General features: G+C 47.8%; 1 protein-coding gene across 1 annotated transcript in view; it reads left to right on the top strand.

Annotated features, from left to right (window-relative positions):
* Window positions 1-26,649, top strand: part of ZBTB40 (zinc finger and BTB domain containing 40) — a 56,938-nt gene that overhangs the window by 16,488 nt on the left and 13,801 nt on the right. The window contains 17 exon segments of the mRNA XM_038160122.1: window positions 1,842-1,930; window positions 1,932-2,023; window positions 4,399-4,555; window positions 4,856-4,866; window positions 5,050-5,214; window positions 6,172-6,225; window positions 6,228-6,304; window positions 10,195-10,634; window positions 10,636-10,666; window positions 11,539-11,701; window positions 13,199-13,285; window positions 14,287-14,325; window positions 14,328-14,375; window positions 14,378-14,489; window positions 15,225-15,368; window positions 15,370-16,012; window positions 22,841-22,972. Coding sequence (XP_038016050.1) covers window positions 1,842-1,930; window positions 1,932-2,023; window positions 4,399-4,555; window positions 4,856-4,866; window positions 5,050-5,214; window positions 6,172-6,225; window positions 6,228-6,304; window positions 10,195-10,634; window positions 10,636-10,666; window positions 11,539-11,701; window positions 13,199-13,285; window positions 14,287-14,325; window positions 14,328-14,375; window positions 14,378-14,489; window positions 15,225-15,368; window positions 15,370-15,400 — 1,740 coding nt within the window. The 3' untranslated portion in view covers window positions 15,401-16,012; window positions 22,841-22,972.

Below are 26,649 nucleotides of genomic sequence, written 5' to 3'. Positions count from 1 at the left end.
TTTTTTTTCCTGCCTTGGTCTAGATCTAAAGCAAAGCATTTGAATTTCATGTAAGGAAGTTGATAAAGTAGGAGAAACAGTGATACTAAAAAGGATGCATTTCAAAAATCTTTTGTCCACACAGAGGAGAATCTGCAAGAGAGAGAAGAATGAACTGTGTTCAGTTTTGGGCCCCTCGTGACAAAAAAGTCACTGAAGAGCTGAAGTGTTCAGAGATGAAGCACAAGGAGTGGCTGAGGGAGCTGGGGCAGCTCAGCCTGGAGAAAAGGAAGCTCAGGAGGGACCTTGTCCCTCTCTATAACTCCCTGAAAGGAGGTCCAAGCCAGGTAGGAGTTGGTTTTTTATCCCATGTAACAAGTAACAGGATAAGATGAAGTAGCCTCAAGTTGTGCCAGGAGAGGTTTACATTGGGTATTAGGAAAAATTTCTTCACTGTGGAAGTTATTAAACACTGGCATAGGCTGCCCAAGGCAGGGATGGTGGAGTCACCATCCCTGGGAGAGGTTTAAAAGATATGTGGATGTGGTACTTGAGGACATGGGTTAGTGGTGAACATGGTGGTGGTTCTAGTTGATGGGTGATCTTGATGATCCTAGAGGGCTTTTCCAGCCTAAATGATTCTATGATTCTGAATTCCATTATTTCCGTTCTCCAGTTCCATGGCTGAAGAACTGAGTAGTGAGAACGGACTGATGTGGTGGTATGAAGTGAAGGGTATGCGTTGGGTGCAGTAATGAGAACTAAGAGTAAAGACCTCATCCAAAATTTCTGTTCCCATCTGGTTCAAAAAAGGTGAATTCTTACTGGAACTTGACAGATCTGCAGTGGGAAGTCCAGGAGAGTATAGAAGCTGTTTTATAAGAGGAGCTGCCTTATTTAGACAAGGGGAATGAAGACTGAGAGGGAATATGATGATGCTCTTATAATGAAATCAAAGAGGAAGGGTAGGATAAACACCTCAGAGAGTTTAAAGAGTTTTTAAAGCTAAAAGATAATATTGGCACATGAACAAACAGACATACACTGGCCATGAATAAATTTCAGCTGAAAATCAGAAAAATCAGCAGGGGAATGAGGCTGTGGAATATCTTACCAACCAGGAGAAAGGGAGCAAAAATGTTTTAGGACAGATATTAATAATTTTATAATTTTATTGATAGGACTCTGTAGTGCTTATTGACATCAGGGAACTGGGCTGGTGCCCTGCAGAGGATCTGCTCAGGAGCACAGTGCTAGTGGAAAGGAGGTCACCTGTATTTGCCAGGTGCCTCTCCCTTGTAGGAGCCTTGTAGGTATTTTACTGGCATCCTAGAGCTTTTCCAAACTACCGTGGTTACATCTCATGTAAGAGATGTTTCACATGGCCTTGTCACCGAATAATAATTCAGTTAATAGGTTCTTATTTAAATAATAAGAGTATTTTCTTCTGGCCATCAATTTTTTGATGGCAAGCAGAAAAATTGCGGAGACCAGCGAAACGAGACTGACAGTTTAAAAAAGTATTCGCTAAAATATTACATGAAATGTTGTTTTGAACACTCTTTTTAAGTCTACTTTTGTTTTTTTTTTTTAAAGTAGCGTTTGCTTGTCAGTCATTTCTAAGAGCTGGACTTGATGAAGAACCCACCAGGTTTGTTTTCAAGGTGACATGTCTCTTACACCTAGGCCATGTTTGGGTGTTCCTGTAACTGCCACCCTATAACCCCTTCCAGTTAAATTGTGTAAGCAGTGGGTAGGGATCTAGTGCAGTATTGTGTACTGTTGCTGTTTTTCTGATCTCTGTTCAGATCCAAGAGTTTGTAGGAAGCTGTCACAGTTTTGTGGCTGTTTCTTTGTTACAGGTAGCTTTGGATTGCTGTGAAGGCAGCTCTCAGAGGGAAACTATGGACAATCTGATCAGGAAGGTGGATGAAGAGAAAACCCTTAAAGTGGAAACTTCTGGAGGCTGTGAAAGCATCCTTCCCTGGACTCCAGCTTCTGCCAGACATCTTGGTGGCAGGAGCAAACATCTCTGATGGTAAAGGTATGAGTAAACTAAATTTCCATTGATGACTTCACTGTATGGTAGTGACTGTCTTTGAAAACAAATACCTAAAACTTCCCCTAAGCTGGAGATGTCTTGACGTTAAATACAGTGTCTTACTTGGAATTCCTTGTGATTGAGGAAGATGGGGGGAAAAATTTATTTTGGCTGTGCTTCTTTCCTTGATCCAGGTAGCATTTCTGCTTGTGTTGGTCACTGACTCATGGTCTCCTGTATGGAGCAGAGTGTGCTGATGGGAATCCTGCACTTAGTGTCCCCATTAAACATCATTCCGTTGGATGGCCAGGCCACTCATCTTACTTGTTTTGGTGGGATTTTATTGTTTGCTGCCTGCCTGTGATGGCTCAGGGACTCAGGAGCCCCCATCTTTTGCTGGTGGGACAACCTTCCAAGTTTAGGTGGGTTTAGGCACACCCTGAACAATTCAGATCAAGAGACTCTGAAGTCATATAAAATTTAAAACTAAATTAACATGCAGTGAAATGTAAATGAGGATTTAATAGAAAGCAAAACTGTGCTCATAATGCTGATAATTTCCTCTGTAGCAAACGTTCCCAACAGGCACTTGGCGTTGTCATTTGTTAAGCACGATTGCTTTCTCAAAACACCAGATTCCCAGCATGGTTAATTATCTCCTGGTGGTACCCATTCCAAGGAGGGGCATTACTTAATTACACAGAACTGAATTTCCTCAAATTGCAGCTTGAACAAACAGAAGCACAGATATTTCTTATGATGAAAATGAGGAGGGAGAGGATGATTTGAGTCTGCTGGCAACTGATGAATTAACTGGTGGTACCTTTGGTGTCCCATGCTGTCCAGCTAATAGGGAACAGGAGGTCCTGCACTGTGGCATGTGCTGGTTCTCAAGATCACCTTGGCATAGTGGCAGAGCAGCAAGTGCATTCATAACAACCCAATTTCATGTCATAAAATCAGAAACATTCCGATGGGAGAGGAAGGAAAATATTTCATCTGTGAATTTCCTTTGGCTTTGCTGGGGATCAGACTGATGTCTCCAAGAAGTCTTTTTTCAGGGAGCTGTTCATAGTAGCTCAGAATCTTCCACTGCATATCCCCCCAGCCTGCTATTGCTTCCTTCCCATCCCAGAGAGTTTTCTCTTCTTACACGGCACTGTGTATTTTCTGGGTCCCAGAGACTTTACCTTTTTTTCCCAAGCTGTGCTTCCTGCTTTTTTCCCAGGTAGTGCTGTGGGAATGATGGATTGTTCTTGTTGATACTGAACCAGAGTGATTAAAAGACACAAGCACAAAAATCATGCATGGATGTCTGGGATGAACTACAGGTTTTGGGTTTGGTTTCTCCCACTGAAGTATAACTCTGCATCTTTTTCAACTTAGTAGCTGCAATGGTGAAAAAATCTTTTTCAGATTATTATATTTGCCAATTTCCAGTTTTATTTATCAAGTGACATGTGCAATCCTAGATTACTTTTGGGACACAGTAGATTTTGCCCAAGTCTCTTCATTATCCTGAATAAACAGTGTTCCTCTTCCTGGCTTAGTCTATCATGTCCTGATGCTGGGGTGTCTTTAAAGGGTGGGGTTTTACTCTGGAGTCATCATTTTTCTGATTCATCAAGGCAAACTCAGCAGATCCAGCTTAGAATTAGATAGGAGAAAGGAATGAGGTTAAAGATGCATTTTTTTGGTGTAAGAGGGAGAAGAAGGTGCTACAGCTGCTCTGCAATCGCAAGTCTGGTTTGTGTGCCTTTAACATTTTCACCAAGGGCAACTCAGTCCATTGAGTTCTTGATTGCCTTGGACCACCTGAGTGTAAAATGTTGGTGTGTTTGATAGTCAAACAAGGGCATGAGAGGGACATGAGCCAGGGCATTTCTGAGCTCCTTCTTGGTGGAGTGGATCAAACACTGACTTACAGACCTCTTACAATGAAACTCTAGTTAAGAGTCAGTAATGGGGTCTTTGTGATTCCAGGGTATCAGAAGAGACTGGTAAATGTCTTGAGGTGTTGGCAGTGTTGCCTTCACAGACAAGGCCACGTGTTCATCTGCTGGACACTGAGGCTCTTTTCTTCCTCTGGGCTCAGACTGGGACTGATACTCAGGAGACGTTGGAGTACCAAAGATGCATTTCTGTTTGCACATGGGGGGTAGAAGATATTCTCTATTGTCTCTGCATTGGAGAAGTTCTGATTTGTCATGTTCATCCTTTGCTTGAAGCTGAATCTGGATGTGCTGAGCATAAGGCCCTGAGCATTAGTGACCTAGGGAGGACTGGGTGCCTGGGCCTTTCCTGTCTCCCCTACCTTTGAAGCCCTTTGGGAAGATGCTGCAAGCTGAGCTGTTCATTTTTCCATTCACTGAATTCAGGCAAATGGAGCCCAGAGGATTATAGGGCCAAAGTGTTGTGACAACACCGAGAGAACTTTGTGGAGCTCCTGACAGACACCCAGGTGCTGCTGCAGGGCATCTCTGCTGCATGGAGCCTGACTCCTGCGGAGAGAGATATGCACAGGCTCCTGCACTTGTGCTAGCAGATACAGAGTTTTCATCCCCATCTGGGGTTTAAAATACTGGAATTCCTAAGGACTTGATTTACTACTTGCCATTCTGGGTTTGGGGCAGTCCTCCATCAGGACTTGGTTTAATGATTCCTTAGTATTCTGTGGTGGGAGTGAGGCAGGGTAATATATATGAAGTTGAAGATTAGCAACTAAAAGTGGCTGATTTGGGCTCTAAGAAGAGATGCTTGCTCACAGCAAGCTGAGGGAATGGCTGATGTGTTTAGGTTCTAAGTGGTCACCCTTTCAGTTGCACTGTGAGCCAGGTCTGCAGCAGGTAGGAGCAAGGACAGGCTGGGTCCGGATGAGCCTCGGTCATGCCCTTGTTCCTTTCAAGTCAAAATATTCTATAGTTCTGGGGGATTCTGTGTCTGAGTGTGATGCAGGAGGCAGGTGGATGGGGTCCCTGTTAGTGCCTCCCTAAGAGTCTGTCCAAGGTGATGGAGAAGGTTGTGAGTAGGAGGTGGTGGTTTCACTTGCCTTGTGTTGGCAGTGCTGGAGCAGCAGTCCATGTCTGTCTCTGCTGCTTGGCAGCTGCTGATGGCTGTGCAGGAATCTGCATCCCCGAAACTGTTCATGAAGGATATCTAGAAACAACCTACCTCAGAATTTTTCTTCCTCACATGTGTCCTCCTACTTTTTCCCTGAGTTTCTCCTGTTGCTGGCAGCAGCTGCTATCTAACTCCTCATCCCTCCCTGGCCAGTAACCTCTTTTCTTCCAGTGTCTCTCAATATCCATGTCTTTGGTGAAACAGTTACAGCTGGAAAAGCACTTTGGAAAACCCAGCTGCTTTGCTTGTGGCTCTGTGCATGCAGGTTTTATTATGAACAAACCTTTGAGAGCTGGCCACCATTCTGTGGTAACAGTCAGCTGGAGGCTCATCAGTCTGAGAGCCCAGGGCTCATCGGAGGTCTCTGTGCAGCCACCATCCTGTCCTCCTCATAGCCTTGGCTTTCAGCTTTCCTGCTTTAAAACCTAAACTGTGCTTGTACCTCTAAATTGTTGTCAAACTCTCACACAGGTGTGAGGAGTAGTCAGTTTGGTGGTCTCTGCAGCAGAGCCTGACTTTGTGTGCTAGCCCCGTGGGCACAGAGCTGGGGTTCACCTGCAGCCAGGTGCCTCCATCTGAACTCCCCCATCCCCTCTGTGTTCTGACTGGAAAAACCAGTGCCTCTGATCCCCAGTGCATCCAGCCAATTTTCATGTGGCTGTCCTCAGATGAGGCAAATTGTGCCTAGGGATGTCTGTTCTCTGCAGAACTTGGAATCTCTATAACTAGGAAGAGAAGAAATCCTGAGTCTTGGGAGAACCATGCCTTGCCTTTTGAAGTTGTCACTGTCTCTTTTAGCAACATACCTTAGAAAACCTGATCTTCTTGCCCAAAGTTGGACAAGCAGTGAGAAAGGAGGTCTGCAAGGACCTCATGCTGGATGTCAGTGCTGCAATTAGTACAACCAAAGCTTGAATGTTGTAGTTTGCTGTTTTCTGTGCCATGAAGAAGTCACTTCTGTTAACAGCTGAGCTTCAGGTTCTTCTTGGGTTTGTGTTCTTAATACCTTTGCTTTTTATTCTCACCTTCAGTGGCTATCAGTGAGAACACAGCCATTGAGGTCATCCTGCAGCATGGCAAGCTGATCTTCAAGCCATCCAGCAAAGAGAGGACCTGAAGGGCTTGGCTTTGGGGTAGGCAGGGCTCAGGGAAGCAGTGAAAGAGGTATGATGGGATGTTCTCATAGCAGGCATGGTTTGAGGCTCAAAGGGTGGGCAGGTCCTAATGTGCCCTGAGATCAAGGGTCATTTCCTAAGTTGGGGAAGCCATCCAAAGTTGGAAGTGACCCTTTGCTGAAGTGAGAGTGTGCCGGGTATTTTATTGGGTGTTTTATAAAAATGAGGGCTTACAGGAGGGCTGGAGAGGGACTTTTTGTAAGGGCAAGCAGTGACAAGACCAGGCCAAATGGCCTTAAGTTGACAGAAGGCATATTCAGATTAGATATGTGGAGGAAAGATCATGACAGAGCACACTCGTCTAGTGCAAAGATGACCATGACAATGCAGTTTATAGTCCCACACTATTTTCTGAGTTAATTTTCTTAGAATGCTTTAATTTGGTCTTGCTCTGTATGTACTTTACAGATAAATACCTCCCTCTGAGGGTCTGACAGCAGTAGGACAATGTTACATGCTATACTAGTTTGGCAAAGTTGTGGATGATACACATGCAAATAGCAATTTGTTAACTCCAGAACAAATGCAGAGCAATAACCACGTGTGAGTCCTGCCCTGAGCTGTGGGAGGCTTTCCAGCTGAGCCCAATTGTAACTTTGCATCCATTATTGGAAGAAAATGCTTAACTGAATTTGGTGCTTTAATGACAAGGATACCAGAGGGTCAGGAAGGTAATTGCAGGTGTGTGTTCTCCTGGAAAGGATGCAAATGTGACTTGCTTATTCTATTTGCTTACATATATTTTCATCTGTTTCCCAGCATATCCAGATTATTTGGACTGCAAAGTCCTCTGGGATGTGCACAGTGTGGTTTTTAGCCAAGTACAGGCCCACTATTTCCTCATGGTGCCAGAGCTGCTTAGCTCACAGGCAGTGTGGAAATGCCATCAGATTGCTGGGAAGTTAGAGCAAAAAGCAGTTTGCTCTTAATGTGTCGGGGTTTTTTAGGGATAGGAGGTTTGATTACTTCATATGCAAATTTGGGTCAAGGCCGTTGGTCTTTATGAATGAACACAAGCCTCATGGCTTTGACGCTTGCCATCGTTTTATGTGTGGCAGGGACAGGCAAAATCTGTCCCCCATGTGCTGGGGGCAGGTCACCCTTTGAACCCTGGGCTTGTTGGCATGCCCTGGTCTTGAGCAGTGAGGAAATGCTGCTGGGGTGGAAGGTGGGAGTGTGTGACTGGGAGTAGGGCACAGGTAGAAGAAACCAAGGATCTCGATTGTACAAAGCAACCTGACCTAGAGTGCAGGCAGGTGCAAAAGAGAGCTGTTTCATTGCAAAAATCAGGCCCTTTTTAGCAGATAGGATATTATCAGTTACATTCCATTGAAGTATAACAAATATAATTCAACCAACCACCATAAACCTTGATGTGAGCACATAATGGTTATATAACTTGTTTTTCTACCTCCAGTTTAGCTGAGTCACTTTCCCATAGTCCCCTTCTGCTTAGCCAAAGAAGCAGGCCTGAGCCATGATTTTACAAGGGTAACAAAGCCCTTATTTTATAAGGTTTTACCTATATTCAACACACAATGACTGCTGTAGTTGTAGGGCTTGGAGGATGGTAGCACATGCTCCACTCCCATTCCTTGCCTCAGTGGTCTCCTGAGAGAGGTCCTACACTGCAAATCCAATACTCATTCTCAGTTCCGATCTACATCCTCTCTTTTAGCTGTACCAAGAGCTGCCACAAATCTAGCTGGCATTTTCACCTGGTCATGGCTTTGATTTCTAGAGAAAGGGTGATTCTTTCTTATCTGCCATTGATTGTCACCTTCTGATGCTGCAGGCACTTGTCCCACTCCCCCTGACTCTGTGTGTTTATGGGATGGGCCAGGGCTGATGACTCTGGAGCAGATGAGCCAACAGTTCATGTGTCTGTGAATGCGCAGCCTGAGTGAACTCCTGGACACCTTGGCGTGTGTAGCAGAGGGGCTTGGGGAGTCAGTGTGACTGCTCTGGCAGCTGCTGCCTCTCTGGCAGCAATATCAAAGAGAGCAGACCGCTGCCACTCAGTGGCTTTTCAGGGCTTCAAGCCAAGGTTGAGATGAAATCAAGCAAGAAGCATCATCAAAAACAAAAGCCTTAGAAAATGTTATTTACTTGGCAAAAACATGTATTCTAGATAAAGTCTCCAGAGGAGGATTGCCAGATACCAGCTTCTTTCTGGCATCATACAGATCTTTGCACTGAATTTCCGTATCTTAATTTCGAGGCCAGTCTACTCAGCTCTGATGTCATTGTTTGCCAGGCCCACACATTGCAAGTGACTTTATGGACCTTGTGGCTTTTGGCATGAGATATGACTGATAACTGCAGGCCTCATGTTAGGGAGGTGTGAGCTTCCTGTTAAAGCTAAGGAGACCTTACATTTCTGGGAATGTATGTGCTGCATGGAGATGTGTTCCGTTTGCACATCCACAAGAAAGCAACAGTTTTTGCATCTCTACTGCAAAAAAAAATCTCCAAAAATTCTGGCAATTAAGTTAGGTGAACCGAAGCGCTTGGAAGGCACAGGGCATCCCTGTGGAAGAAACTGCATCCATCTCCAACTATGCTCAGTATTGCAAGTAATGGATTGGTTTCTTTGGTGGAGGTACAACATGGAATCTCGCACTGTCATTCTTGGCAGCTGGTGCATGCAAGGGCAGGGTTTGGCTCTTTCAGCCAACTCTATAACCTCCTCCCTAGCCTTCTGCTTTCCAGGGCTCTCTACAGTCATTTAGGAGATCATGTTTGCCAAGGTTGGTCTTTCTCTCAAATATCAGAAATGTGTCAAGAACTCTATAAAAAAGGCTTTTCCTTTCCATGGTCTTGTTTAAAAAAAAAGACAATTACCATCTCACTGATAGATTGAAAAATCATTCTTCACTTAGGTCAGAAAAACTGACAGGGTTGGTTGAAGGGATGTGGAAAGAAATCTTGGAGGTCACAAGTCAAAGTGACTTTGATAGAACAGGATAGACTGGAAACCAGTTTTTCAGTCTGCTGTTCTCCCTTGATGTGTTTGCAGATTATGGATCACCACTTGGTGTCTTAAGATTTCCGGGTCCATTGAAATATGTCATCTGGTCTTTAGTTGGTTGGAAATCTGGGGCAGTGGTGCTGTGCGAGGGGACACGGTGCTGAGCTCTTCTCATAGTGAGGAAGGCAGAGATTAAGTTTTTCAAGCACAGGCTGAGTTTTCCTGTACAGTGGCAAAAGGAGAAGTCTGTGCCAGTTTCCATGGCGACACAGTTCCGGGTTCTCATTATAGTATAGAAGATAAATGTATCTGTTTGTATTTTGATTTCTCCCATACATACATTTCCTGTCGGTCTTTTTGGTAGGTTGAGATCCTGGGTGAATTTTCCAGCTTGTGCTTTTTGAGGTGATGGTGTTAGAGGGACTCAGGAAGGCATTTGTGCTTTCTAAGAAATTAACATAATGAGTGGTTTAAAATACCTCAGGGCCTTGAGCAGACGACTCAAAAGGGTCATAGTAAGATTATCTGTTCCTTTGCAAAGGGATTGTGTTTGTGAAGTGTTTCTGAGATTACTTGTAATTAAGGGCTGGATAGCCACTCTTAGTGGCAGATTTTGACTCAGGTCTGCAAACATGGCTGTAACTTCATGTGTCTGAGCAGGAGGTAAATGCTTAGAAGCAAGAGTTTGAGAAAGAAGCTTTTAGGAAAATCTGGCCCTGGTTCTTGGCATCTCATGCAGACCCTTGCATGTGTGGTGGAGAAATTCAAGGATCGGTCGCGTGGCTAGAACCACTTCTGGGCAGAGCTGTGTGTCACCATTGTGATGGGACATGTCTGATGTGTGTCTGCTGCGTCTGAGCTGGGAAAACTATGTAGGAGCATTCAGGAGATGGGAGACTGAGGCATAGGTACTCAGTCCTAGTGGTCACCACCAAACCAGTAATTGCATAGGTCTCTTGATTGAGGGAAGAGGGCAGAAACCTGGGATCAAGAGATGGAAGGTGAACAGTGAATCCCAGTTTGAAGTTCTGGACGAAGATAAGGACAAGGCAGGACGTGCCAGTGCCAAAGAAGCAAAGGAACCCCAAGACAAAGCTTCTTCCAAGAAGAGTTTTGTCGGCAAAGCCTGTTGTAAAGCCTGTGATAAGGTCTTTCACTTCTACTGCCACCTGAAGGTGCACATGAAATGCTGTCAGGTTGCCAGAGGAAAGCAGATCCAGTGTAAAGAGTGTGGCGAGGTCAAATTGACAAAGAATGAGCTGGAGAAGCATCAGCTGGAGGTCCACGGGATGGTGGGGATTGCCAAGAAGAAAAAGAAGAAGAAGAGGCTCCACATGGCATGTGACATCCGGAAGAGAGTTTGCTCATGCCTCAGGTTGGGTTGCTGGGAGCAGGGGTGTTTAGATGGAAGTTTGGACAATATAATAAAGCAACAGTCCTCTTCTTCTTTCAGCTCTTTGTGAGAGAAACGTGTGAGAAACATGTGCTCCATGTGTGAGAAACACAGCTCAGCTCATTTTTCCTGCCCCACTGAGCACAACCACTTTCTGATTAGTTCTTCCCTAATTGGTTTTCCACATAGCTCATCAAGGAAAAGTAGGGCTACTGGCAAATTTGAAAGTCTCCAAAAATTACCAGGTTGTTCCAGTTCCTGGCTGCTTTAGCAGGATGCGTGTGAGGAACCAAATCTCTTTGCCCTTCCTGGGGCAGCTAATGATGTTGCGGCAGACCTCCACATTGCTGCAAGGGAACAAGAATTCACACCAAAAGGAGATCTGCAGTGAATGAGACAAGGATCAGGGATTCAGCTGTATTCAGCTCATCAGGTACAATGGAGAAACAGAGTGAGGTGTTAGTGCTTGTCCAGTGGGAGGACAAGCAGGTCTTGTACCTGCTGAGCACAACTCCCCTGTTCTATTGCTTTCCACATGGTTGTCATTCTGTCCCTGCAACAGAATCATAGAATGTCAGAGTGAGTTAGATTGGAAAGGACCTTAAAGTTCATCTTGTTCCACTCCCTGCCATGGGCAGGGACACCGTCCACTAGCCCAGGTTTCTCCAAGCCCCATCCAGCCTGGTCTTGGACACTTCCAGGGATGGGGCAGTCACAGATTCTCTGGGCAACCTGTGCCAGGACCTCCCCACCCTCCCAGGGAAGAACTCCTTCCCAATATCCCATCTAAACCTGCTTTCTTTTGGTTTAAAGCCAACAGCTTTGGATGGTAACTGTGATTTGATGCTTGTCATTGCAGCAGTTGTCAGGGCTATGTTATCACAACAGGACCCACCACCCTGATGTCTTTGCAGCTCAGAATCACTGCTCCTCCAAGTTCTTCTCCCTGCGGTGCAGCTGCTGTGACAAAACCTTCACCAGCACTGCTGCTCACCAAAAGCACGTCAAGGCAGAGCACACAGGTAAGAACCCATTGTAAGTGATATAGTTACTGCTTGGAGAGAGAGAATCACTGAATCCTTTAGGTTGAAAGAGCTCTCCAGGATCTAGTCCAACCATTAACACAACACTGCCATCTTCACCAGCAAACCCTATCCCCAAGTGCTGCATCCACACATTTTTGAATGCTTCCAGGGATGGTGACTCCACCATTGCCCTGGGCAGTTTGTTCCAATGCCAGACCATGCTTTTCATGAAGAAATTTTCCCTGTTCACAGAATATGCTGAGTTGAAAGGGACCCACAAGGATCATTGAGTCCAGTTTCCTAGCCCTGCACAGCACCATCTCCAAGAGTCACACTATGTGTCCAAGGGTATTTTCCAAATGCTTCTTGCTCACTGTCAGGTTTGGTGCTGGAACCACTTCTTTAGGGAGCCTGTTCCAGTGCCTGACTACTCTCTGGGTGAAAAGTCTGTTTCTTGATATCCAACCTAAATCTCCCCTGACACAACTTCAGGCCATTCCCTCTAGTCCTGTCACTGGTCACCACAAAGAAGAGATCAGTGTCTGCCCCTCCTCTTCTACTCATGGGGAAGTGGTAGATGTGATGAGGTCTGACCTCAGTCTCCTCCACACTGAACAGACAAAGTGCCCTCAACAGCTCCTTACACAGCTTCCTCTCAAGGCCCTCCACCATTGCCATGGTCTCCTTTAGACACACTCTAATATCTTTCTTACTTTGTGGTGCCCAAATGTGCTTCAGGTCTCGAGGTGAGGCTGCCCCACTGCAGAGCAGAGCGGGACAGTCCCCTCCCTTGCCTGGCTGGTGATGCTCTCCCTGATGCCCCCCAGGACATGGGTGACCCTCCTGGCTGCCAGAGTCTAGCTGGCCACTGACCAGGACCCCAGGTCCCTTCCTGCAGCTGCTCTCCAGCCTCTTGTTGCCTAGTCCACCCACACATCCAGGGTTGCTCCATCCCTAGTAAAGAATCTGGCACTTTCTCTTGTTGAACTTCACATGGTTGGTGATGGCCCAGTCCTCTATTTTGTTGAGGTCTCTCTGCAGGGCCTCCCTGCCTTTGAGGGAGGCAGCAGCTCCTCCCAGTTTTGTATCTTCTGTGAACTTGCCTCGTATTCCTTCCAGTCCTATCTCCAAGTCATTTATGAAAATGTGGAAGGACACAGAACCTAATTGTCCCCTGGTGCTACTTGTGACCATTTTCTCTTGTCCAATCACTTGTTATGTGGGAGAAGAGACCAATGCAGTAATAACTCTGATAGGACAAGGCTGCACATCCTGTTTTCCTGAAAGTCACAGTAGGTTCTTGTGAACTGTAGTAGTCTCTTCTGGCTCATCTCAGCATCTTGCAGCTCACTTCCTCTTGGCTGCTCCTCTGAGGATGCTTCTCATGCCTGCGTGCAGGTGTGGTGGTGATGAAATACTAGAGAGCTCTGGTCCAGAAAGTCCCTTGTAAAAGACCCTGAGAGCATGTTTTTGTGTTCTTGGCTTTATTTGCAGATGTGAAGTTCCACGAGTGTGAGTCATGCATGGAGCTGTTCCCCATGCTGGCTCTTCTGCAGGCTCACATGAAGTGCAGGCACTCAGGTCTGTCACCTTTGCTGCTGTTCAGGTTACTGTTGAGCAGTGATGGTTCCTCTTGGTGATGTCTGAAATGTAAACAGGAGGGTGAAGAGGGACATGGTAAGGAAAAAGTGTGAAGAAACAGAAAGTAAGGATGATCTGGAAAAACATTGGGTTTGGTGAGGCTGGGACACGTTAAGCTTTTGGACCTACTGGAATCATGGAAAGTTATGGATTTGATTGTTACAGTAGAGAGCTAAGTGTAGGTGAGGACACAACAGCATGAGGAGATGATGGATGGAACCCCAAGCACTGGGTTTGTCTACATAGCTAATGGGAGACTGAAGAAAAAGGGAGTATAGCACTAGAAAGATGAGAGACAAACCTGGGCTTGGGGACACCATGTCAAGGACCCTTTGAGTCACAGAACTGTAGAATGGTTTGGGTTGGAAGGGACTTCAAAAATCATCCAGTTCCTTGCTTTGGCAAGTTTGCAAGCTGTAAGGGCAGAGTGAACTGGCAGACCAGGCTACAACAAATGGTGGGTCACCATGCAGAGCATGAGATGGCAGGAGAGAATATAAATCAGGAGACATTGGAGGGGGCAGCCAACAGCAGCCTGGAGAATGAGGAAGAAGACCTAGAAAAAGCTCTCTCTGAAAGTGGAGAACTGCTGAGTTGGCTAATGATTTTGGAATAGCTGGATCAGGAGATGCAAGCTGGCCAGTAAGGAACAGTGCTGGATGGTGTGAGGTAACAGGAGGAAGGGATTCCTGTGAGCAGGGACAGCTACAGCTGCAGGTAAACCAGCCAGGCTTCTTAATGCTGGAACTGCAGGGAGCCAAAATGAAGCCAAGCAGCCGTAAAATGTTTGACAGCCAGTGGTGCAGTCAGAAGAAGGGACACTAGCACATGCCAGTTCCTCCTGGGCTTCAGCCCTTTGTGCCCTGGCCATTGCAGCTCCCTGTGCTCTCAGGCTGGCCCTGGCTGTCCCTGGCCAGACTGAGACAGTGCTTCTCCCACAGCTTTCCAACCGTTGGGCTGCTCATACTGCTTCATAGCCTTTCACTCCCTGGGGCCCTGCAGAGCCACATCACCAGCCAGCACTTCACACAGAAGATAGCACCTTCATCGGTTAGCTCTTCCCCTCCCAGGGCAAGCTGGAGGAGCACCTCAGCACTGAGCACCCCAAGGTGACCTTCTCCCATGCCACCACTGCCCAGATTGTGTAGATAAGGATTGCTTTGTGTCACAGCCACTGCACTGTTCACCCATCCTTCTCTCCCACACTCTTATTCTTCCCAAATCTACCCTGTGGGCCCTGTTGCCCCTTCTGCTCTGTGATTTCCCATTCTTGGAGGGGTCTATGATGCAAACCCCCAGCCCACACTACTCTGGGATTTCTGTGCTGGCATGAAGCAGGTTTGCTGGAGGGTAAGCTTCTCAGTCATGACTTTAAGGAGCTGAGGAGGAGGATTGGCAGTGTGTGTGGAGGTGCCTGTTTACTCAGGGGTTATTAACATCTCGATGATGCCCTGTGACACTGCAGCTGTTTTGTGCTAGGCCCAGTGCTAGGTTTGAACCCAACCTCATCCTCTTCAATATTTCATCCATCAGTCAAGAAGAGTTCCTTGGATGAGGGAGTCCAGTGTGCAAGATTCCCTAGGATGGCATTCCTCCAGTGGATAATCACAGATTGTTTACTGTCTACGATTGCTTGTGGAGCTAAATTATAGCAATTTGTGGAGACAAATAGTTAAATTACTTTCCTGTCTTCTTTTGCATCATTGGTGTGTGTGGTTTGGTGTTTCCTATTAGTCTCATGCCTGTTGTAATTGCAGAAGCTGTAGTATGAAGCTAAGTGTTATTATCTGAGCTGAGGCTGGGAAAGGTGTGAGCAGCAAAGGGATCCAGGGGAAAGTGGTGCTGTACATGTCTGACTCTTGGATCATCTTCTTTCCACACAGGCAACTCAGACATCGGAGCAAGAAGCAGCAGAGCACATAATCTCTTTCAATGATGCCAAACTTGTGATGTTGCCCAAATCCCAAGTGAGACAAACTGGCTCTGAGGTAGTGACAGTGACTGTGGAGAGTTTGTTTGATGACAGTCACTCTGCTGTGTGAAGAAATCAAGTGAGGAGCAGGGGAGGTTGCCTGTGCCTGGCACCTGGTATCCACTAGGCTTATTCAGGAGCTCAGTGTGCTGCTCCACCTGGAAGATTTGGGGCTTCTTTGGGAAAGCAATCCCAGGCATGCAGCAAGCACAGCATAACCACACACAGGGGAGTTCATAGACATTTACTGCCTGAGAAGTCTCCCTGCAGTCAGCTGCTGGTAGAACACTCGTCTCTTCCAACACATGAGAAATAAAGCAGCAGAGGAAAAGATGGGAATCAGGTGTGATCCTCCACTGCTGTGAACAGAGAGCAGAGGACTGGTACAGGACAAAGCTGGGACTTATGGATACGGGAAACAAAAAAACCAAAAAAACTGTCCTGAGAATTTAGGTTGGAGATTTTTATGGCTGAATCAGTGATGTGCTCACAGGTATCTTCTTCTGCAAGGTGTATGGGCTACTTTGTTCCTTCTGCTCTCACCTGTATTGTTGTGCAGCTGGAGAACTTTTCCAAAGAAAACAGAGCACAGAGCTGAGGAGCTGACCTTTGGGCCTCTCTTCTCCAGTAGAGACTTTCTGGGAGTTGTGCTAAATTACTTCATCACTTTTTGGATGGCACCTTATGCCACACAGGTCTGATCCCATCCATGTTTTTGCTGTGGGTCTGTTAGGAAGAAGGGTCCCAGGCATGTCTTGGCGTATCCATCCTTTCTGTGAGCAAACAGCCCTGAGATCTGCCACCACCCTCTAATTCACCAGGGACGTTCTGAAAAAAGGGAAGGAGCTTTGCCTGTGTGCCAGTGTCCCTTGTGGCATGGCACTAATGAAGGTGTTGGAGTGTCGGTTAGCTGCTATGACTGCATGTAAACCTTCCCCTGGCACATGGGGCACTGCCTTGTAAAATGCACTCAGTACCTGCTGTAAAGTTTGCTTCTCTGGTGCTGGCATAATGCAACAGCTTCATTGTGCACACCAGTTCCTTTGAGACTAAATTTCATCAAGCTTTTTTATCTGCAGCTTCCTAAAATATAATCTGATAATTAATGGCTTGCTGAATCCATTATGAAGTGCAATTAGATGCAGGATTTCTGTGGCTCTGAGGGGACTGGTAGCATTTATCTTCCTTTTCCTCTTGCCAAAAGGTTGAACCCTGCCACTGCAATATTTGCACGCAGAGTGGTGATGCTGCTGGATCCCAGAGCCGGGGAACACGCTGTGAGCAGTGCCTGTTGTATCCTGCTGCCCAGAGCCACAGCAGCACAGGAGGGGGACAGATTGGAACTTTCCAGAAGCATCTTGCACCGGTTGCTCAGTGCCACCAGGCAGAGATGGCACAGGAGCATGCCGATGTGGCTGTGCCAATGTGAGAGTTTGTTCCTGTTAAAACTTGGAAGGAAGAAGAGAGCAGCAGAGCTCTCAGGAGAGGGACTGGGGGAGCTCATGGCATTTTGCGTGTGTGGCAGCAAGCTTATAAGTAAACCTGCTGAAGTTTTTTTGCACATCTTGAAGGGCTCCCATATATGGTTTGCAGGGATGGTGACATGGAGGAAGTAATGAGGTTAAGTTGCCACTAAATCCGTGAATGACCAGGAGATGGTGCTCAAGGCCTTGAGGATTAGTGCTAGTGCCCAGGTGCACCTTTGTGGAAGCTACTCTGAGCCTTCCCAGGCCTTCCCCAGCTCCTGGGCTGTCACGTGTGCAGAAATCTTGAGCTACTGCCAGGCTGATGGAAAACTCCAAGCCCTGGACAGGTCACCTCCAAACCCTGAATATCACTGCTTAAAGAGCCTGAAACTGGGCCTTCACCACCTGTGGAGAGAGTGAAATGCACCTATTACTGAGGTGAAGAGGTGAAAAAACCTGTGATTCCCCTTGGTCAGGAGGAGAGGGGCCAGAGGGTGAACTGCTGGAGCCCATCTCATGCCTGCCTGGGCACTGTGCATAGCACTTTGGATGAGCAATGGGGATAATGACAGAACAAGCAACTATGTCTTGGTGGTTTCAGAACAGATGCGTTGGAAGGAAAGCAGTGGATTTTGTCCCACAGGCTGGTGAAGTTGGAAGCTGTTCCCCGTTTTCTGACTTTGTGGGGGCTAGGAGTTGTGGAAACCCTGCACAAGCCGTGAGAGTGCTCTGGCATGGGAAATGGATTTTCCAGGCAGTGCTTTACAGGTATCCTGGCCTTTATGTGTGAGCAGGGAGCACTACAGTGAATCTGATCTCTCTTTGTTCCTGGAAAACTGTGGAGGGAGGAAAAAGGTTCAGCAGGGCTTGAGGAGAAGTTGCTTTATTTCTAGTCCTGTCCTAGGGTAGAGGCAGCTCAAACAGGGCAGAACATGAGCACGGGGCCTGTTGGCTGTGCCCTTTGGGCCTTGTTGCTGGAGTGTTATCACAGCTGAAAGAGGACAATGTAGGTGTTACATCAGGAGTGGTTCAGGCTCACCTGTCCTGTTTGGGGCCATCTCTCCTGCCTTCCAGCCCAGCAAGATCCTGTGCGGATGTATCCTCAGCAGAGTCCTGCCAGCAGCACACACCCAGCAAGAGCTCTGCAGCTTTACGGAGTCCATTAAGCATCTCCCATATTATTATGAGGAGGTAATAACTCACATCCCCCCATTCCAGTTCCTTCTTGATGGATGAGATACACACAGCAGAGCAAATTGCAGCGTTAGCAACACCTATGTTTTACCCGGGAAGGAGATGAATTTCCCAGGACACGTCCTGGTCTGGTGTGTACCACACTGGAGATACTAATTGCTGGTGATTTCTTGTTATGCTATGATTTTTTTTTTCCTCTATAAAAGTAAAATATGGAGAAGGAGAGATGTAACTGCGGAGTTTCATATGAAGCAATTCTCTGGAAGGAAAAATCCTTCATTTTTGAAAAAGTCTTGTCTGGGTGACCTGTTGAGTTTTGGGGGGGTCCTGTGCCCCTTTTGACCTTGGTACCATCCTCTAAGGAAGCAGAGAATCTGTTTTAAGGTCAGGCTGGATCATGAGACCATCCTGCCCTTCACTGTGTCCAGCTGCAGCTGCCAGATGCATTTGGGGAAATGGCAGAGTGCCTGTAACAAACTGGGAAGTGACATCTCATGGAGGGTGTTAGATCAGGTAATGGTGGAGTGACAGGACAAATGGGAATGGCTTTAAGCTGAAAGAAGGTAGATTTAGAATGGAAATTACGAAGGAATTGTTCCCTGTGAGGGTGGGGAGGCCCTGGCACAGGTTACCCTGAGAAGCTGTGGCTGCCCCATCCCTGGAAGTGTCCAAGGCCAGGTTGGACAGGGCTTGGAGCAACCTGGGCTGTGGGGTTTCCTGCCCACCCAGGGACGCCAGATGTGGGGTCTGCTGCCCACCCAGGGATGCCAGATGTGGGGTTTCTAGCCCCCGGATTGTGGTGACCCCAAAAGATGGAAAAGTCTCTCCTCCAACCCGTGCCTTTAAAGAAAGACTCAGTAGTCTTCTGTTGTCCGTTCTCAAGGTTGTTTATTGTTGGTTATCTAAAAGATTCTTCTCCCTGAACTGCTGTGGCCCATTCAGCAGGTCAGACAAAGGCACACTGCCCTCCCAGGGGCTGGTGCTATCTTTTATATCATATATTACGTACTACATATTTATACCTTTTCCCCAATGCCTACCATCTATATTGAATGGTGACTTTCTACTCTAGACCAATCTGTGAGTGCCAACATCACCAAAGACATGGAGGCTAGGAAGGAGAGAGAAGGAGGACAGGGCACACCCAAATCCCTCCATCTTAGAACCCCCTGACCCCCATGTACAAAACTTGGACCCCTGCGTACAAGGCTTAAAACCCCCCTGTACAGCACTCAAAAATCCTACCCTTCACTTCATGACTATCTCTACTATGCTATCTAACTTGTGTGTGTGGCTTGTAATTCTTCATACAGAGTTAGTAACTTGCTCCACGGGCTAAGATCAAAACCCCAAGAGTGTCTTTGGCTGCATGCCAGGGTCTCAGAGCTCCCTGCAAGCGGCTCTGGCCATCCAGGACACCCAGAGGAGAATCCTGGGTTCCGACACTGGGCTAGTGGAAGGTGTCCCTGCCCATGGCAGGGGGTGGGACTGGATGAGCTTTAAGGTCCTTTCCAACCCAAACCATCCTATGATTCTATGATTTATACATCTCTGTCCTGGTTTAACCCCAGCCAGCAGCCAAACCCCTTGCAGCCACTCGCTCATTCCCCCAGCAGTCGTATCAGAGAAAGAATTTGAAGGGTAAAAGCTGGAGAACTCATGGGTTGAGATAAAGACAGCTCAATAGGGAACCAAAAGCCACACACACAAGCAAAGAAAAACAGAATTAATTCCCTGCTTCCCATGGGCTGGCAGGTATTCAACACTTTCAGGAGAGCAGGGCCCCATCCCATGGAACAGCAACTTGGGAAGAAAAGCACCATAACTCCAAATGTCCCCTCCTTCCTCCTTCTTCCCTCCAGCTTTATATACTGAGCATGATGTCATGTGGTCTGAAATACCCCTTTGGTCAGTTTGAGTCACCTGTCCTGGCTGTGCCTCCTCCCAACCTCCCATGCACCCCCAACTTCTTCCCCAGCAGGGCCTTAGGAAAAGCAGAAAAGGCCCTAGCCTTATGTAAGCCCCACTCAGCAATAACAAAAGCACCTCTATATTATCAATCCTGTGTTCAGCACAAATTCAAAACACAGCCCCACACCAGCCACTGTGATGGCAGTTAACTCCATCCCAGCCAAAACCAGCACAATCTCCTTGCATTTAGGGTGCAGGACTAAGCCTGTGACCATTAGTAAATGTCTATTTTCTGCACAACTCCGATTTGTGACCCTGTGTGTGTCTGTCCTGTTGCTGTGGGATCCTTTGGAAGAAGGCAGAGTGCCCTGGGTACACTAGTGGCCCTGAGCAACCCTCACTTGACATTTCCCTTTTAAAGTGTCGTTTCACAGCCCCCAGGTGTTATTTTAACACAGTGTGTGCAAATTTGGTGCTCTAGGCTTTGTTTTGGGGTTAAGGTTTTATTATTTTGAAATCCAACCTGTCTGTAATTTGGTGCAAAGATCTGCTGCTTGCTCAGAAGTGAGGGATGGCGGTGGTAGGAGCACATAGGCAGTTTGGATGTTCCTTGAAGCCTTTTGTGAGGGAGAGCAGGAGAAGAATGGATACCAGTGGTCTGAAAACCCTTCCTGTGATTTGGACAAGCCCTGGCAGCCCCAGCTGCTGCTGATGTCTTAGCAAATTCTATTATTGATCTGGCAGACTGCCAGCATGTCCCTAGTTAATTTGAGCACTGGAAAAGGGAAGTGATGTCTCCAGTGGCCTCCATCCAGCTCAGCAAACCTGAGTGCCCTTTCACAACACAGACATGAGCTACTTCAGCAGCCACAGGCGCTTTCCCAGATTTTGGTGGTTTGCTGCAGACAGTGAGATCTGAGGCATGTCCCCAGGAGATGGGCTCGGTGACCTTCTGTCCTGGAGAGGAGCAGGCTGGCTGATGGGTGCTCAGCTGCCTCTCCAGTTTATGTGCCTGAACCCCCAGTACTATCAGCTGCATGGGGCCCCCTTCAGTAAGTCACCACAATTCCCGATTTCCTGTGTTAACACAGTAATTCCTTTTATTTGGAGCAGAAGCTCTCACTTTTCTTTCCCTGCACCATTTATGATCACTCAAAGTAGGAAATCTACCCAGACTTCTAATCATGTTAAGCAAACTTGATAAAGTGTACTTCTTAGTCCATGTAATAGCAGACACATGGATGCTCTGTAAGTTGTGGTACAGAGCTCTCCTCTACAATGGGAGTGGGGCTGGGACGCACCCATGGATCGGGCCATAGCACTGGTTTCTGTGCAAGGAAACAGAAAGCCCTTGCTGAGACAGAGGCTAAAGGGGCAGTTAGGAGCAGTAGGATCTGAATTGCCCAGCACATGCGCACAGTTAAGCAGCTCAGTACCGCTAAATGTCAGATCACGTGCCTGGGAAGAAGCAATGCTGGCTGCATGGGGACAGGAGGGAACTGGTCAGACATGTAACTGCATCCTGAGGGCTGCTGGTCAGAACTAGAGGCATGCAGAGTCCTGAGCGATGTTTGTGGGCTTTAGGAGCTGCTTTTGGCACGTCAGAAGGCATTCTCTGCTGCCCCTGCTCTGAGCATTGCTGCAATGACATGTAATTGCCTACAGCTGCTCACCCACAGCAGCATGTGACATGTAAATGACAAACTGGAGACTCTGCAGGAAACGACTACCAGCACAAGTCAAGAGGTGGGAAATCTGCCAAAGAGTACAAGAGCAGCTCACACTGCTTGGCATGGCTGGGGAGTGAACTGGTGGCAGCCTTTGCCCCTGTGCTGGTGCTCACTGTCATCTCTGCTCTCTGGTAAGTGCTGAAGGGCATCAACTAGTCAGGGCTGATCTGTGCAGAGTGCAAATGCTTAGACTGGCCTTATTTCCTTTGTCTTGGACACCCTGGAGATGCCCAGCGGGCAGTCCAGACAGTGGCCTTTCCACCTCTAATGGTAGTAGTCAGTCCATGTCTTGCTCCCAGGGAGCTCAGGGTCAAGTTTGCAGGCCTGTGTTCCTTCATCCCATGGATCAGGGATGCTTAGAGGCCTGTAGCGTATGGAAAGCTCTTCTCTGCGCCTCTTAGATGTTTTCCTGCTGGCCCCAGAACCTCCTGCTGATTGGGAGGGTTGGCCAGGATGGGTCTGGTGTGCACATCCTCGCAAGCAGCACAAAGGAGCTGCCAACAAATGGGTCTGTCTGGGTAGATTAGATCTAGTTTGGGACTGTGCAAAATTGTCTCAGCTCACGGGTTTTCCACCCAATGGAGGCTTCCTGCTGGAGATGGAGTTTGCCCTTCTCCTCTTGGCTGAAATAAGGTAAGCAGAGCCCTGCCTTGGGTTTCAGGCTGCCTGGGGAGATAATCTGTGCCCCTCTAGCTGTGCTGAGCCTGCTGACAGGTGTGATGTCTTTCCCTAGCATGTGAATCTGTCTTTCTCTGCCCAAGGAGACCAAGGCCATAAGTCACCTCCTTGATGACCTTGGCGTTCTGGCCACCACTTTGGTAGGGAAAAGTTAAACTCCAGCCCTTGCCAGCCACTCTCGTCCCTCCACTTTGCTGTCCTTCACCTGGACTAGGTCTCCAGCTGGCTCACCCCAGCCTTCCACCTACAGTCCCCTGGCCTGCCATCACCCAGACCTTCTTCCCTATGCTCATGCTGCAGAGGTGGCACCTCTCAACATGTATCTGCCCATACTCTGCTCTCTGTAGAGACGTGTAGAGGCACATGTGGAAAGTCTACAGCTGCAGGTAAGTAGTTCCCATTCTGGCCTCCTCCCCGCAGGAGCCACAAGGAGGGCTCTGTGCTGGGCAGAAGATGGGTGGGACGACTGGAAAAAAACCCTTGGCAATTACAAGTGAGGGGGTTGTTCCCTTTGTCCAACTTGTGTTCTTTTCATTTTTTCCAGCTCAGCGGGTCCAGTGAGACATTGCTTAGAGTGGAGCTGCCCCATCTGTTGATCCTTAATGCTGTGCTAACATCACCTTGGTTTAGTACATTGCACTTCAGACCTGAAGTTGTTTCTTTTGTCTCTGAGCATGTAAGTTGTTATTGTTGTTATTGTAATTTTTAATCTGTCTGGTAGACACGGGGCTTTCTCCAGCAGGATTATAGATGATGCTGAGTTTGGTGGCACTCAGGAGCAAGTCAGGTGATCCCCATGGTGAGTGTGAACTCCTGTTTATCACCACTGCATTCCCCTCGCTGGTCTCTGTGAACCGTGAATTCCCTCCCCAGCTCCCTCCAGCCTCTCACATGGACTAACCCAGATAATCCTTTGCTATCTGCCACATCTCAGTAGATCTATTAAATACATGAGTTCTTGTGTCCTTGTGTCTAACCAGGATATGCTCAAAGATTTCAAATTCCCCAGTGTAGGATTCTTATCAAAGTTTCTGTCAAAGTCTAAATAAATACACCCCTTTTACTCATCCATTTCTCTGTGGCTCTGAGGGTTTTCCTGTTTTAAAGGTGAGGCATTGCTGTTCCCCCCGATGAGCTGGTTCACACCCTTGGTGGTACAGCAGGCCAAGAGCTGATGCAGCTGATGGAAATCTGTGGTAGGGGATTGGATTTAGGATTCCAGGAGCTTTGCACAAGTGAGGTTGGGTCTCCCTACAGCTCTAGTGGAGGATGAGGACAGCATGGACTTGCTTTGGGGGTTGACAATGACTCATTTCATGGTGATGAAACTAAACCCTCAGCCTTGCCATGCGTCAAGAGTCAGCCTGTGTCCCTCTGGGATGTGCCCAGGTGTTTGCCAAGTGCTGGCACTTAGGAGGGCCAGCAGAGCAGGTAGCACAGAGAGCACATTCCTGCTGATACTCTCTTTGCTGGGTGCCACTACCTATCCCCGCCTGCCTGGCTCTCTGCAAAGGGCTCTACCACTCCTGCATTCCTAATGCAAACATTGAAGGAAGATGATTCAGCACTTGGCAAAGAATTGCAGATGCTCCAGAGATTATTTTGAGCATATTGGAGCAACTCTGGGAATCGACGGGGTGCTCAGGTCCCTGCACTTCTCCATGTGTCAGCCACAGCCCACAAAGGGATGTGGGACGCAGTCCTGGGACAGCCCCACACACTGCTGACTGCTGTGCTCCTGTCCCTGAGCCTGCCCATCTGCTCTTCCCCTTCTAAAACCCTGCAGCACTGGCAGGGATCCTGCGCTCCCCTTTCCCACCGGGGAGCAGGCAGCTCATCTTGCCAGAGCGATCGAACACAATTTCCTTTTTCTGTGTCACAAGCTCATTCCTGGGGTTGTGCTCAGGCCAGGTGCTTGCAGGGAGAGGTCTCCTGTTGGGAACAATCCCTTTCCCTGGGCTGGGGGGATTCCCCTGGCTGTATTTTGAGTGGGGACTAACTGGTGTTGGTTTAAATATGGAAACTGCTGTCTGCCATGATGGGAAGCAAAAATAATCCAAAAGCAGCTGGAATCAATGGCTGCAGATGAGGGGGATGAATGGAGCCCTAAGCTGGTGATAGGCTTCAGCAGGAGTTGGTGGATCTTCTCATCTCTTGGGGACACTGGCTGGGCCCTGAGGGTTCAGACATTGGTATCTCCAGTGATCTCTGATCCTCAGAGTACCTCTGCTGGCTTGGCCCTGTGCCCCGCTGAGCCACAGCATTGATAGTAGTGCCTTGGAGGAAAGCACACTGCTGGAGCTCTGAGGACCCTGAACAAGGCTTTGGCAGTTTCACCTGCAGAAGCTGTTTAATCTGGGGCAGTGATGAGGGCTGGCGCAGTCTTCCTCCCTGCTCTGAGGGGAGCTATCTCCACCCTCTGGTCTTGTGTGTTTGGGGCAGGTCTCTGCTCATTGAGGGGTTGCTCCATTTTCTTCTGGCCCTGTGCACCATGCCATGTCACTCCCTGACTTCAGTGAGCTCTCCTGCTGAGTCCTCCTCCATGCTTTTTACTGCATGTGCTGGACACGCTGGATGAGGTTTCCCCTCACAACCCTGTGGAATCATGGCCTGCATGATTCCCCTGTCTGCTGAGCCTCTTTGCTACCTGCCTTGTCCTGGCATTGCTGATGGCCCTGTTGGCACTGAGAATGGGGAATCAGCGTGGTCACTCTGCCCTGGAGGCAGCAGGGAGGTAGGTGATGGGAGGGCAAGAGTTTCCCAGCTGCCTGCCCAAGGGATGGTCTCGGAGGGCATCTTATATGCATGCACAGGTGGATCAGGGCACTGGATGGCTCCAATGGGAAAGGAGAGAACAGGAAGGTGCACACACAAGCCTGTTCTCAGAGGAGGAGCAGGGGCATACCCAAGCAGCTGTTGCTGGGCAGGATGATGGAAGAAGAGGATTATGACAAACAGTATTAACAGGGTGTGCTTCCCCCACCTCACTTTTTTTTTTAATTTTTCTTTTAATACAAGCTCAGATAATGCAGAACACACTGAGATTTTGGCTCAGATTTCCCCCCAAAAAACCTTTCATCTGTGATGAAGCTTGAGACATCTCCAGCACAAAGAGTTGGTTTTTTTTAAAGTCGTTAACGCCTTGAAAGAGGGATTTAGGAGAGAACAACCTTTGGTGTTTGTTATAATCTCACGGCATGAGACTCTAATATCCCTTCCTCACACAAATACATACACCCAGCTACCTCCAAAGCATCCTTCAAGAAAATCGATGAGGAAATGGAATTTGCCATGTTGGTCCAGCCCACTCAGGGTCCCCTCTTCAGAGGTGACTGGACTCATGCACTAAAGGTGAAAATCCCCTGCCACCCACATGAACACTTCTGCAGCAGCCTGAGAGGGAAAGAAATCCCTTTGGAGCACTGTAACCCCTCAGATTTTAAGTAAATATTTTGGCTATCACGGTTGGAGGGCCAAACCCTGTTACACTGCTGCAAAGCCTATGGTGTTGTCCAGGTTGGAATTAATTTAGGGATTGGTTGGCAGGACTTGCTCCAGGCCCCCCTTATCTAGGGGGGCAGTTCCAGGAAGCTCCAACAGTTAAATCATTACCTCAAAAAGAGTGAGACAGAAGTGATATCTGACGGGCACTGTTGATGTTGATGTTACCCATAGAAGGATGCCAGCTGTGTGTCCTGCTGTGCTTCTGCAGCAGAAGAGATGAGATCTGACCAGCGCCACCAGCATGCCATCTCTGAGGGCTTAGCAAAGCTGGGAGAAAAAGGTACAGCAATGATTTGAGCAAGGTGTTGTGGTGAAGTAGGTGATTTTCAGAGCTTCTGTCCAACCTCCATTTACTCTGTGATTCTGTGATTGCAAATTTTTGACAGATCTCTTCAATTTTTCCCATGAGGATTGAATCCATGGCTTTAGCTGTGTTTCTCTAAATGGAACAGAAAACTATCATAGAAGCTTACAATATTTTGGATTGGAAAGGACCTAAAAACCCACCCAGTTCCACCACCACCATGGGCAGGGATACCTTCCACTAGACCAGGTTGCTCCAAGCCCCATCCAGCCTGGCCTTGGACACTTCCAGGGATCCAGGGGCAGCCACAGCTTCTCAGGGCAGCCTGTGCCAGGACCTCACCACCCCCACAGGAAAGAATTTCTTCCTAATATTCAATCTAAATCTACCCTCATTCACCTTAAGGCCATTTCCTCTTGTCCTGTCACTACAGTGCCTCTGAAAATGTCCCTCTCCAGTCTAAGCAAATCCTGAACTCACGAGTGCTGCTTCCATTCTTCAGCTAGAGAAGAAATGTACCAAACCCTGAAGGCTTTTAAGTGTGG

The sequence above is a fragment of the Motacilla alba genome, chromosome 21 (assembly GCF_015832195.1).
Source record: "Motacilla alba alba isolate MOTALB_02 chromosome 21, Motacilla_alba_V1.0_pri, whole genome shotgun sequence".
Classification (NCBI taxonomy): Eukaryota; Metazoa; Chordata; class Aves; order Passeriformes; family Motacillidae; genus Motacilla; species Motacilla alba.
The sequence above is the reverse complement of the archived record's forward strand: the minus strand, read 5'-3'. Positions and strand labels throughout refer to the sequence as shown.